Source organism: Rhincodon typus, chromosome 31 (genome assembly GCF_021869965.1).
Source record: "Rhincodon typus isolate 14 chromosome 31, sRhiTyp1.1, whole genome shotgun sequence".
NCBI classification, from domain to species: Eukaryota; Metazoa; Chordata; class Chondrichthyes; order Orectolobiformes; family Rhincodontidae; genus Rhincodon; species Rhincodon typus.
The window spans coordinates 19679431-19693965 of record NC_063362.1 but is presented as its reverse complement, the minus strand read 5'-3'; the positions used below and the strand labels follow the sequence as shown (position 1 = coordinate 19693965).

Below are 14535 nucleotides of genomic sequence, written 5' to 3'. Positions count from 1 at the left end.
GATTCTTCAGCATCTGCAGTTCCTACTATCTCTGATTGGGGTTTTTTTTTGGCTTATTAATTGCTTTGCCGACTTTGATGCTGCTTATAATTATTTGTCCCCTAGAATCCTCTGCTACTCTGCAATTTTTGATTTCTAATTTTTTGAAGGTGTAGATGATGTTTTAACATTTCCTATCAGAGTGCACCACATGGTTAGAGTCTATTTCCCACTTCTACAAACTTTCAGTCTACAAACTTTCTAATGCCTGCTTGGATTATGTTGCATCTTCCTCAGTGTTGGCTATACCATGCCTCTCCAACTAGGTTTGATATCGTCCACAATTTTTGTCCTTGTGATCTCTGTCCCTAAGTCTGAATTTTGAATGTGTCTTATAAACAACAGCAGTCCTAACACTCACCCATTGTGCATTATCATGGGGGCTGGTTTAGCTCAGTTGGCTGGATGGTTGGTTTGTGAAGTGTGGGTTCAATTCTCACATCAGCTGAGGTTACCATGAAGGACTGTCCTTCTTAATCTCTCCCTTCGCCTGAGGCTTGGTAACCCTCAGGTTAAGCCACCGCCAGTGGTCTCTCTCTCATGAGAGAGCAGCTCTATGGTGTGGTAACACTGTGGCAACTCAATGCATTGTCATACAAAATAATTCAGCCCAAAAGCTCTGCCTGTTCAAAATATGGATGATGTTGGAGGTCAGATCAATTCATCAGGAATGTAACATTTGGGAAAAGATCCTTTAATCTCAGTTTATAGGGCAGTAGACCATTTTCTTCCCCTCTGAGAATGTATCTGATGGCATCTGGGTTAAAACATGCAGAAGATTAGTGTCTTGTAAAAAGATGGTTGGTGCCTTTTGCCTTGCATATCCAAACAGGTCATACCACATTCAACGCCTTCCCTATGATTGTGGGTTATACAGGGCAGGGCCATCACTGTGTGATCTGACAGGATTGTGGTAGACCATTGACTTTGGTAGAGAGGCCATTGTACCAATTTTTCAGAGGTTCAAGCTCCCTGTAATTATCTTCCCTGGGTCCCAGTTCTTAACTGCTTATTTAAAGTGTCAGAGGCTGAGGGGTGATCTTATAGAGCTTTATAAAATCATGAGGGGCATGGATAGAGTGAATAGCCAAGGTCTTTTCCCCAGGGTAGGGGAGTCCAATACTGGAGGGCATAGGTTTGTGGTGAGAGGGGAAGATTTAAAACGGACCTAAGGGGCAACTTTTTCATGCAGAGGGTGGTGCTTGTATGGAATGAGCTGCCAGAAGAGGTGGTGGAGGCTGGTACAGTTACAACATTTTAAAGGCGTTTGGATGGGTACATGAATAGGAAGGGTTTAGAGGGATATGGGCCAAATGCTGGCAAATGGGGACCTGATTAATTTAGGATACCTGGTCAGCATAGATGAGTTGGAGCGAAAGGTCTGTTTCCGTGCTCCATGACTCTATGACTCAAAGGATAAGTCAAAAAGCAACTCAGCTTCCACCCTTTTTACAAGATGAGCATGATCAAAATATTCTTTCGTATAGCATTTATTACTTACAGAAGGGACAGAGTTCGGAATGCAAATGGCATGTTTTCTCAATTTCACTTATTCTGATGCAGGGACTTTGTTCAGTTCCATTTTGAACGATGCCTCATTGACAGATCTTGTACTGAATTTGCTGACAGCCTTTTGCAGTTGAGCCCTGTGCTAGTGATGTGATATACGAAATAATATTGTAGTAAGTCTTTCAGCAGCGTGCAGACTGCCTGAAGCACGAGAATTCTGTTTCTGTAGTGACAGAGTCAAAACCACAACAGTAGCATGATTGGAATGCATGTTGTACCTTCTCTGTGCAGGAGGGAACATGTGCTGTGTGGTTCAAGCCATGTCGTTTCCCTGCTCAGCATGTGAGATGGATTGCTTACATTAAGACACTGTAATCAAGAGGATTATGTAAAATTGTTCACACGACATGTGTTTTCCATATAGCTGGGAGACGAGACTCATTCGAGAGAGAATGGCCCACATACTGTCTGAGGTCACACATAAGAGAGTGTGTGTGCTTGTGGAGGTTAATCTTAGCTTGTCGACTGTGATCATTTAGTTTCATCCTTAAGACAGCATCATTGGAGAGGTCCATCATATGGGGAAAAAAATTGGGAAAATAGGCAAGAAAGGATTTAGCTTTGTTTGAATGTTGATGTAGTTTCTTCGGGCTAAAGGAATTAAAGAGTATGGGGTGGAAGCAGGAACAGGGCACGAGGTTGGATGATCAGCCATGATCTTATTGTATGGCAGAGCAGGCTCGAAGGGCTGCATGGCCTACTCCTACTATTTTATATGTTTCTATGTAATTGAAAGGCAAAGCTGGTTATACTATGGAGATTTCCATTGAAATCCCATACTGGTATGAGGGGATTTTAAATTCAGTTAGTTAAAATGAAGTCTTATTAATAATCTTCATGAAACCACCAGATTGTTGATTTAAGAAACACATCTGATTCACTAATGACACTCAGGAGGAAACATTACTGTCCTTTGAGGTGTGACATGGTGGCTCAGTGGTTAGCACATCTGCCTCACAGCGCTGAGGACCCAGGTTTGATTCCACCCTCAGGTGACTGTCTGTGCGGAGTTTGCACATTCTCCTTGTGTCTGTGCGGCTTCCCTCCAGATGCTCTGGTTTCCTCCCACAGTCCAAAGATGTGCGGATTAGGCGGATTGGCCGTGCTAAATTACTCATAATGTCCAGGGATGTGCATGTTAGGTGGATTGGCCATGCTAAATTACCCGTAATGTCCAGGGATGTGCAGGTTAGGTGGATTGGCCATGCTAAATTACCCGTAATGTCCAGCGATGTGCAGGTTAGGTGGATTGGCCATGCTAAATTACCCATAATGTCCAGCGATGTGCAGGTTAGGTGGATTGGCCATGCTAAATTGCCCATAATGTCCAGGGGTGTGCAGGCTAGATTGATTAGCCATGGGAAATGCAGGGTCATAGCATAGCGGAGTGGATCTGGGTGGGATGCTTTTTGGAAGGTCATGTGGACTTGATGGGCCAGATGGTTTGCTTCCGCACTGTGGGGTTTCTATGATTCCAGTTTATTTTACTGCTATAGTCATGTGTTCATTTTGTACAAATTTGTAAAGGACATTGATGAGATGTTTAATATAGTATAAACTGTAAATTAATGCAATTTTTTTTTAAAAAGTGACCACATTACTTGAGCTTCCAACATGTTAAAATTCAGATTTTCAAGAATTAAACTGAGCCATCATTAAAGACATATACCAGGACTGGTCAACATCTGATACCTCAATGTTAGTTCAAAGTAATGCTATTTAGGATTCAAATTTTTGACTAAATCAAGACAGGTTTTCTTTCCCACAATGATATTCAGTTTTAAATGCACAATTCAGAACCTGTAACTGAAGTAGGGAGTGTTCATAAAAATATGGATGACGTCTGCAGACTCGGTGTAGTCAGTGTGAAAAAAAGTGAAGCTATTTTTTTGTCTAGAATGTGGTGTTTTTTTTAAAATTCATTGATGGGATGTGGGTGGTACTGATTAGGCCAGCATTTATTGGCCTTAAGAGTCAACCACATTGCTGTGGGTCTGGAGTCCACAAGTAGACCAGATTGGGTGAGGGCAGCGGACTTACAAACTGCAAATGGTCACCCTTCAGCTGAGAAATTATTGTTCGAAGTACACAATTTCTTAGTCTGAGAGAAAGCGAACCTGTAAAGGAGACCCAGAACCAGTGAGAGGACATAGTCGCAGCACTGCGTTCCCATTCCAGCGGAACAGCATGGTTCCACAATGCCAGAGCGAGATTGCTGTCTTGTCCGCATCGGACGAGTTACACATAGCAGGCAGGAGCCCTTGTGCCATGGTAATGTCCTTGCCTCTGGCCCAGAAGGCCTGAGTTCAAGTCCCACCTGCTCCAGAGCAGGTCGAACTTTCTTTAAAAAAAAAGCAGTCATACTTTGTAACCAGGTATTGTGAGAACCTTTTTTTCCTATTTCAAGCCACCTTGTGCTCACAGCATTGTGGACCATCTGCAGTTTGTCCATTATTTTCATTGGGTAGTGGACACAATACGTCTTGTCCTCTGCACTGCTCCTTCAGTTGTGGACCACGCAAAAGGAAAACTTGTATGCCATACATATAACATCTTGTTCTCTTCACACCCATGATCAACTCTGTACCCACAGCCCACACACACAGAATGGAAGATCTTCGAATGATTTTAACACTGATGGGAAATGTCACAAAGTTTTAGCAATATTTCCAGGTTGTTGTGAGGGACACCACCACAATCATAGAAAGCCTACAGTGTGGAAGCAGGCCATTCAGCCTATCAGGTCCACACTGAATCTCCTTTCCAAACCCACCCTATCCCTGTAAGCCTGCTTTTCCCATGGCTAACCTACCTCGCCTGCACATCTTTGGACTGTGGGGGGAAACCAGAGCACCCAGAGGAAACCCGCACAGACACATGGAGAATGTGCAAACTCCACACAGACTGAGGGTGGAGTCAAACCCAGATCCCTGGCACTGTGAGAGAGCAGTGCTAACCACTGAGCCACTGTGCCACCCCAAAACAATAGTAATGTTTCTAGACTTGCGTGCAGTTTTGGTCGGTTTTCTGTGGAAGAATGTTCTGGACAAGGAGGGAGGAAAGTGAAGGTTTCCCAGACGGATTCCTGGGATAGCAGGACTGGAGTATGTAGAGAGACGGGATCAGTTCAGACTATATTCACTGGGGTTTAGAAGATTGAAGGGGGATCTCACGGAAACATATAAAATCCTAACAGGGCCATACAGGGTAAATGCCAGAAGAATGTTTCTGATGACCAGGGAGTTCAGAACCAATGGTCACAGTTTAAGGATATTGAGTCAGCCATTTAGGACCGAGATGAGGAGAAATTTCTTCACGCAGAGAGCAGTGAGCCTGTGGAATTCTCTGCCACAGAAAGTGGTTGAGGCCAAAATGTTGTGAAATGTTGATATATTTCTTTGGGTTAAAGGGATCAAAGAGCATGGGGAACAAGCAGGAACAGGACTCTGAGTTGGACAATCAACCAGGATCTTATTGTATGGCACAGCAGGTTTGAAGGGCTGAATAGCCTACTCCTACTATTTTATATGTTTCTATGTAATTGAACGGCAAAGCTGGTTATACTGTGGAGATTTGCATTGAAATCCCATACTTGTATGAGGGGATTTTAAATTCAGTTAGTTAAACAATCTAGAATAAAATGCAAGTCTCATTAATAATCTTCATGAAACTACCAGATTGTTGATTTAAAAAACATCTGATTCACTAATGACACATGGGAGGAAACGTTACTGTACTTGCCCAGTTTGACCTCCATGGACAGAGATATTCTTATTGTTTCTCAATGGCAGTTTGAACATGAGGGGGTGCTGTAACATTCCCTGGGTGTCCTTTCTACTGCCCTTCTTTCTGCACCTGACTTCCCACAATTCGCCATGGGGCAGGTCAAGCTGAGGGCAGCCTGCCACTCTTGAGTCACTTGAAGCCCTCAAGAGTCATTTCCTGCCAGCCCTAAAGTTTGGGGCTGACAAATCTGTTCAAGGTTTGCGGGATGGGGGGCGCAATATTGGTGGTATCTTGTTTAGATGCCCCAGCCTGTCCCTCACTGTTCTTCCTCACTCGAGAGGGAGTCCCTCCCTCCCTTGACATCGCTATCAAACTCGCTCCCTTTCCCCAGCTAAATCCTGGACAGGGCCTCACCTCCCCAGCCCACCATGAGAGGCTGGGCTCTGGGGACTGTTTGTAATCACGACTCTGAGCACCGGCACTGCTAGGATTACAGAAGGTGTGGAGGCCAGGTTGATTGTTCATCAGTCCTTCACGTCAGGACTTCCTCTCAAGTCTGAAGATGGGTGAAGTCCCATCACCGGCCAATTAGCAATCCTCGAAGCATTTTAGAAACTGTTGGGATGTTCTGATCAATTGGCAATGGGGGTGCTGTTGGGTGAGGGGCTTAGGAAATTGTGCCATCTGAAAAATCCTGCCCCATGTGTTTACCGAGCCGCAGCAATGTGGCTCACCCTGAATTGTCTTCTGAAATGGCCTGGCAAGACACTCAGTCAAAACAGCCCTGTGGGTCTACCCCTCCGAGCAGATGGGAGGACAGCTAACCTCCACTTTCCCAATAACCATTAGAGATATGCAATAAATGCTCACATTTCAGCAATAAAGGAAAACAAGCAAGCCTTAAAACAAATGAATGAGCTGACTTATTTGCCAAAGGGGAGAATGTTGGCAAGACAGATACTTCCAAAGAATGCAAAACTTATTTTAGGTCAGAAAAGGAAGTCTAGCAGTTTTGTGAGGGATTTGAGAGAGGGGTCTTTATTATTACAAGCATCCTGAGGGTCTACAGCTCTGTTTAAGTTTAAGCTGTCTTAATATTGCCTTTGTTTCTGTCAAATGTTGCAAAATATTTCTGAGTTTGTCACATTCAACTTACCTGCAGCTATCAGTGAGAGTCAATAGGCCATGATCAGTCTGTGGACAGTTAGCGAACAGTTAGCCATTTGAAAGCTGGTAATTGGGGACCAGAGCAGTTTAACAGCTGAACAGTGCACCATTAGAGACTGAGTCTTTCAGCTCCAGAACTACCAAGCAAAGCAAAGTTTAAATGCCATGTAACATCTTGTTCCCTTCACACCGTGATCAGCCCCGTTCCTACAGCTCACACGCAAGATGGTTAATCTTGTTTTTCCCCAGGGCAGCTGTCCATAGGCAAAGAAAAGGGGGTGCTCCCTGTGACTGGGAATGTTCCTGCTCACCACCTCAGAATCTCATGTGGCTGAGGAGAAGCAGGAGATTGGGATTGAGGGGGACCCCCAGTTTGTAGGCACCAAGGGCTGTTGCAGTGGTTTGAAACAAGAAATGTAGCACAAAGGCATTTACCCTTCTTGCTCTTTGAATGACTTCAACGTTGATGGAAAATGTGTGGTTAGCTGGCACAATGCCATGGAACATTTGAACAATATATCCAGGTCCCATCCTTGGTTAGTTGTGAGGCACCCTGGTGATGTTACTGTATTTGTTATCGAGACACATGGCCCATTATACTGTAGAGAGGCACAGGATCCTGGACTCCTCTGTACATTGTTATTGAACCTTCACACCATTTTTAATAAAGTGGAATAACATTGGCCAGCGTGCAGCCTGTAAGAACTCTGCCTGTTCTGCCTTAAAACAAGGTCTTTTATTGGACTGCCGTTGGGATCCTCATGAGGGGTTTTAAATGTCTATGAATTGGTAGTTCTGAAAATAAGTCGCCCCTTTACCTTGGCAACTGACACTTCTTTTTCTCTCGTTTTACAACTTTTGTTTTATTTTAAATTTATGTTCCTTTTTATTTTCATTTATTTTCTCCATTTTTCCATCTCAAGGGTTCTTCCCTCCAGACCCTGTCCTCCAGCCCGGAAGGTGGAGGAATGGGACATAGACTTCTTCATGACGTCCGACGCCAGTGCCAGCCCATGGTCAGCCAACAGGTGGCACCCTCGTTGCAGGGTGAGACGACCCATGTGAGTTGTTCCTCTTCACCAGGTGCCCGAGGTGCCAACTTTCAGCCCCAGCGCATGGGTGTCTGGCAACGACATTAGCTGGGGCACTTGGAGCTTCATGCTTCTGGAGTGCACAAGCTTGGGGTTTTATCCATACATTGGAACTTGACGTTTTTTTGCCCTTTCTCCTGCCTTCAGTGCTCTGGGCAATGTCTTTTACCTCATTAGGCTATATTCTGCAGCAATCTGTGAATTTATAAAATCATTTTTCATTCCAATTTTCTGACATTGTTTGCAAAATTAATTATTGCAAACGGAAACAAGATCGCGCACTGGATAATCTCTAGAAGATGACAGTTCCTCGACAAGACTTAGATTTTGGATTTTTATTTATCTTCACGGGTACAAGAGTACAACGAAAAGTGCACACAGACGCCACTCCCCGGCACCATCCTAGAATGCAGTAGTCAGAATTAAATACCAGAGCCGAAATTAAAGAAACAGAAACAGATGTGAAAGAAAATGTCCAGATATCACCGTTGCCACTGCTGCCACCATGAGTTGGGCTCCCCCATGCCACCTGCGCCAAACCCACCAATGCCAATGTGCCACCACCACTGCAACCAGTTTGCCAGTGTCTCCCTTAAAATCTTTCAGCTGCATACACTTCTGCCTATAAAAGCCTGGTTTAGTCCTCTTATTTAAGGAAAGATATCATTTTGTTGGAGGCAGTTCAGAGAAGGTTCATTAGGATGATCCCCTGTATTGAGGGATCGTGTTATGAGCAAAGATTAAACAGGTTGGGACTCTACTTACTGGAGTTTAGAAGAAGGAGAGGTGATCTCATTGAAACATGCAGGATTCTTAAGGGGCTTGACAGGGTAAACGCTGAGAGGATGTTTCCCCTCATGGGAGAGTCTAGGACCAGAGAGCGTAGTATCAGAATAAAGGGTGCCAATTCAAGACTGAGATGAGAAGGAATTTCTTCTTTGAGACTTGTGAGCCTTTGGAACTACTGGCCACAGAGATCTGGGGGTCGGGGGGAGGGCAGAGTCCTTGTATATATTTAAGGCTGAGACAGATAGATTTTTCATCAGTCTGGGAATTGAAGGTTACAGCGAAAGGGCAGGAAAATGGACGTGAGGAGTGTCAGATCAGTCTTTATCCTATTGAATGGCAGAGCAGGCTTGATGGGCTGAATGGCCTTCTCCTGTTCCTGTTCCTGTTCCTATGATCTCATTTCTTGATATCCCTTTTCTCCCTCCCACTTACCTATGTCAGCATTTTTCAGTCATTAATTCCTGGCTCCACGTTTATGAGGGTTCACTGCTGTTCAGGTATAACTCAGGTTTTGCTAATATTGGGTTCAACCTTCAGCCAGCAAAGAACATGATCGAGTGCACTGGGGACACAAGATTTGACACACGCATAAAATACTGATGTACCATCAGCTTAAAGACCCTGACTTGCTGTTCACTCCTGACGTAATGGAAATTGTCATTCAAAAACAAGACTTAGACTTTAGAAGAGTTTCCACTCTTTGCTGTTCGTTCGGAGGAATCATTCTAAGGACTAAAGGAAACTGGTTGTTGAAAGCTTTTGGGCACTGGATCTAGATGAAGTAGGATGAAGTAAATTGATGAGGACTGTCACTAAGAGGGTAAAGGTTTGCTCTGAGGTGTCAGCTAAGGTGCTGTCCAATTAGCTACAGCCCCTGTAAATGGGAGCTGTCTGATCCTAATTGCCACTTTGAAACCCTACGTGTGAAATGTACGAGTGTGAACATAGCTTACAGCAATAATGATAGCATAATGGTAATATTATTAGACTAGCAGTCCTGATGCCTGGGTTAATGCTTGAGGGCCATGAGTTCAAATCCCACCCATGGCAGCTTGTGGAATTTAACTTCAATTAACAAATCTGGAATTAAAAAGCCAGATGATCATAAAGCTACTGAATTCTCCTAAGAATCCACCCGGTTCACTGATGCGCTTGAGGAAAGGAAACCTGCTATCTTTCCCCCAGGTTGGTTGGTTATTAACTGCCCTCTGCAAAAGCCCATCAGATCCCCAGTCGTATCCAGTCACCAGTGTTCCCTCTAATTTCTGCAGCTGCTGGGTGGACCTCAGAGGTCTGTGTTCAGCAGTGGCTGGAGAAGGTGGAAATGAATGTGTGGACTTGACGATGGGCACACGTGGATCCTTAGAAAGGCCATGCAGCTTAGCGGAAATGTTGCAAACCACCGCAGAGCCAGGTACTCTGCCTAACAGCACACATATTACTCGCAGGGTCTGCACCGGTTCAAGAAGGCAGCTCACCACCACCTCCTCGACAATAATCAGGGACGGGCTATAAATTCTGGTGAGACTTGTGATGAATTAAGAAAGGCTTGTTGGCTCTTGCTGTTTTGGCTCATTCATAAAAAGTGAGTGGTTGGTAAAGGAAGCAAATGTCTGTGGAACCTTACCTCAGGGATAACTTTCGTGAGAAGAAAGGAATAATATATGACATGACCGTGTAAACAGAAAACTGTATAGATGCACAGTATTTATGAACAGTACCTTTTTAGCTGAAGTGACACTGTGAATACATATGACTATGGCCCCCAGTTTCCTGTTTTGATTACTTGGCACTATTTTTAGCAGAGATGAATACAACACGAGCTGAAAAAATGGCTGGTAGGCCACTGTCATATCCAGGCTACCCTGCTGCCTGGAGAGATAATTTGTTTGTTTATTTCTAGCTCCCAGAAAATCGAGAGCATCGTCCACTGGACCCACATTCATCATGGATCAAATTTGTGCAACGAGATGGAGTCAGGAAAAGCAAGAAATGCAAAGCCAACCGGAAGAAAGTATTGGTATTTTTCATGATTTGTTTTTGCCTTTACACCTGCCTTTTTGCATCCCTCACTCCTCCCAAAGCTATGACTCTACTAGGACATGGTGGATGGACATCAGGTACCTTGCCCACTGTGTATGGGCTGTAACAGTGAGAGTTGGCATGATATCACTGCTTAATCCATGTCCACATGCCCCAACATTTAGCAGGGATTGTTTGACAGCACTTGTGCATGGGAACCCTGGCCGACTTAACTTTTTACATCCATGTGCTGTGGATGTAGTTTACTTGGACTTTAGCAAGGCTTTTGACTTGAGCAGGCCTCACTTGGCAGCCTAGACAAACAGTGCGATCCAAGGGAATTGGTCAGTTGGATTGGGCTCGGTATTTGGTCCCTTGCTTTTTCTAGTTTATTATAATGATTTAGACACACATAGCATGCAAGGTAAAGGTCATATGAACAAGAGCCAAGAATAGGCCACCCGGCCTTTGAGCCTGCAGTGCCATTCAATAAAATCATGGCTGATCTGATTTTTAACCTCATCAGCATATCCCTGATAGTTTTTCATCCCCTTGATGATTAACCTCTGACTTTAAAATATTTAAAGATCTTGCATCCACTACCTTTTGAGGAAGGGAATTCCAAAGACTCACAACCCTTAGAGAGAAAAGAATGTTTGCAGATGATGCAGCAATTAGCCATTTGGAGTGAGAAGGAAAATACAAATGGTCTGGTGAGTTCGACAGAAAAGGGGGAAATGGGATTCAGACCAGAGAACTGTGAGGTATTGCATTTTAGGATCCAGTAAGACATAGGAATACTGACAATGTTTGAGCATATTGAGTAGCGCAGAGTCAGAGAGACCATTGAGTGTATGTCCAAAGTTCCTAAAAGGTATCAGAATATGTTGACAAGCTTGGTTAAGAAGGCATATAGCATGATTTCCTTCATTAATCAAGGCATAGAAATATAAGAGCAGCGAGGTTCTGTTAGAAACCCACAGAAACTCAGCACGCCTGGCTGCATCTGTTGGGGGAGAAACAGAGTTAATGTTTCATGTCTGATATGACTGTTCTCCAGAGTTCTGAAGCATCCACGGTACTTTGCTTTCATCTGAGGTTTTGTTGGACTGCATCCAGCATTAGTTAGGCCTGCTTGGGATTCCGGTCACCACGTTTCCGGGAAAGATGCACTGGAGACAGTACAAAGGAGAATTGCCTGAGAGGAGACAGAGGCTCTAGCCACATTTAAAAAGTACTTGGATGTCAATTGCTGAGTTATGACCTACAAGCCAGAGGGTGGGATGAGACTGGGTAGCTCTTCTTGATTAGCACAATAGGCTGAATGGCCTCCTGCATCATAGATATTCTCTGATTCAGTTGTAAGTACTGTAGCTTTTAGGGAGATGAGATAATTCAACACATATTAAATGTGGGATTTGTTTTAGTTCCCTGCATGCAGCAAGCCTCCTTTGACAGTGTCTTCCAAACCCTGTGACCTCCACCACCATGAAGGACAAGGGCAGCAGATATAAGGGAACACCACCACCTAAGGTAGGGGTGGAGGTTAGATACACTTTAGGATTAGGGTAAAAGTTCGGCACAACATCGTGGGCCGAAGGGCCTGTACAGTGCTGTACTGTTCCATGTTCTACCATCACCTGATAGCTCCCCTCCAAGCCACACACCACCCTGACTTGGAAATATGTCATTGTTCCTTTTCTGCCACTGGGTTAAATACTGGAACTTCCTTTCTGACAGTACTGGGGGTATCCCTACATCCCAAGGACTGCACCAGTTCGAGAAGGCAGCTCACCCCCTTTCTCCAGGTCACTTCTTCATGGGCAATAAATACTGGCCGAGCGACAATGTCCACATCTCATGAAAGATTACATTTTGTAAAATGTTGCCTCTGTAAGATGAGCAAATAAGAGAGCTCATACTTGTGTTGTTAGGACCATAGAAGATACAACACAGAAGGTGGCCATTTGACTCATCATGTTCATACCAGCGCTCCTCAAGAGCAACTTGGCTAGTCCCACTCTTCTTCCCTTGCTTGGTAGCCCTACAACTTTTTCCTCTTCAGATAATTATCTCACTGCCTTTCGAAAGCTAAGGTTGACTCTGGTCAGCTACAGTCCATCACAGATTGTAATTATTTGCTGCACAAACAAAAATGCTTTGTTCTTACTGTCGTTGCTTTTGCCACTCACCTTAAAGCCGGGTCCTCTGGTGTTTGTCACTCGCATTAAGGGTATCAGCTCTTCCCTGTTGATTCTGCCCAGGCTGCTCATGATTTGAACACATCTATCAAACTTCCTCTTCTCTGAGCAGAAACAGCCAGTCTATCCTTTTAGAGATGCATGAGTCATGCTGTTTACTCATATTGTTAAGATGTCAAAAACAAACTTACGTTATATGAAGATGAATGTAAAGTGATTATCATTGTAAATTGGCTCAGGAAAGTTTTTAACCTACTATGCCCAAGGGCAGACTGATGGGCTTGGAGGTAATGCTGAATTTTACACCATGTTGAATTTTATTTTCCATTGCCCATCCTGGAGGGTAATGTTATAAAATCAGCGTCCTGCCTGATCCTGTGGCTTTCCTACCCCAAAACAATTTGGATAAAACTCACCCCAAAACCAGTGTGACACTTACATTGTTTTTGCGAATGCTTACTCGGTTTGCTTTGGACTTGAGTAAGGAGGTGCTTGCATACACTGAGCCGGGAGTATTGTCCAATGACAATTCTCTACATTTTGTTCCAAAGCCGAGCCTCTTTGGGCCACCAGGACCTCCAGGACCCCCAGGACCCCCTGGACCAGCTGGAGCTGAAGTGACGCAGGAGTTCCTGTTGCGCGAGTTTAAAGATATGATAAGAGGTAAGCTATGGAGTGTACATTACAGGCACTTAGAACAGGGATTGCCAACAGAAGAAAACCAATAAAACTGCAGAGATGGAAATTCATTCGATAATCTCCTTCCCCTAAGTCCATTTCTGTGAAGCCAGTGGAACTGACTATTGGACATATAACCAATAGTCTGTGTCTTACCCCGCCTCAGCCTCTGGTATGACATATAAAGATGTACACATTACTGATCATTCAGTTCAATATTGTATAGGAACAGAGGGCTAAGAACTCCCTGTTTGTTTAAATGTCAGAGGAATTCAACAATTTCTGTGCCCCATTGGAAGAAAACAGGACTGATGTCCCATCTGAGTTGATCTCTGTCATTGTTGATGATGGGCAGGGCCTGGGACTGGCAGCTTCTCCTAAATATCACCCCAAACTTCCCTCCAACTCTGGTTTTAACCTCAGGGCCATATGTAACTACAGCACTTCCCTGGGTGAGAAGCTAATCATAGAATCCCTACAGTGTGGAAACAGGCCCTTTGGCCCAACAAGTCCACACCGACCCTTGGAGCATCCCACCCGACCCATCTCCCTGTAACCCACCTAATCTACACATCCCTGAACACTATGGGCAATTTAGCATGGCTAATCCACCTAGCCTGCACATCTTTGGACTGTGGGAGGAAACCGGAGCACCCGAAGGAAACCCACGCAGACACAGAGAGAATGTGCAAACACCACACAGACAGTCGTCCGAGGGTGGAATCAAACCCAGGTCCCTGGTGCTGTGAGGCAGCAGTGCTAACCACTGAGCCACCTTGCCACCCACAATGTAGGGTAGCTGTCAACAACAGAAGATCCTGTGCCCCTGGGCTGCCTGCCAGCCTCCTGGTACCTGGTGAGGAGGGTTTTTTCATGTTAGAGTCCAGCTGGACAAAAAGTGCTGGAGCCCAGGGTGAGTGAGAGCCACAGTTCTCTCCAGGTCCCACAGAGGAAAGTCTTGTGTTTGCTGGATTGCTTCTTCATCCTTTGACCAGCTGCCAACCTACCCTAGCCAAGCAGGTATCATGGCGGCTTCCCTGCCCAGCTCCCATTTGGAATTATGGGACCTCAGTAAGCAGGAAATCAGGAGGCTTCCCCTACAGTTTAGGTGACTACTTCACCAGCTTGTCAAACGCTGCAGCAGGTTAAGGTGGCAGGAAAAGAATCGAGATCAGAACAGATAACTAACTTTGTGTTTAATTGCCATCTTCCCAACAGGTTCATGTCTCAGATTTAAATGGTTACACTTAATG

The 14535-nt window shown here is 44.6% G+C and overlaps 1 protein-coding gene across 4 annotated transcripts in view; it reads left to right on the top strand.

The window, feature by feature from the left end:
* The window catches only part of c1qtnf12 (C1q and TNF related 12), a 73064-nt gene that overhangs the window by 19587 nt on the left and 38942 nt on the right, over window positions 1–14535 (top strand). Inside the window, exons 2-4 of one of the 4 annotated variants that reach the window (XM_048615125.1) lie at window positions 7425–7562; window positions 10285–10395; window positions 13156–13267. In XM_048615125.1, the coding sequence (XP_048471082.1) occupies window positions 7425–7562; window positions 10285–10395; window positions 13156–13267 (361 nt within the window). Of the gene's footprint in view, window positions 1–7424; window positions 7563–10284; window positions 10402–13155; window positions 13268–14535 lie in introns of all 4 variants that reach the window. The other 3 variants (XM_048615124.1, XM_048615127.1, XM_048615126.1) reach the window with 3 other exon arrangements.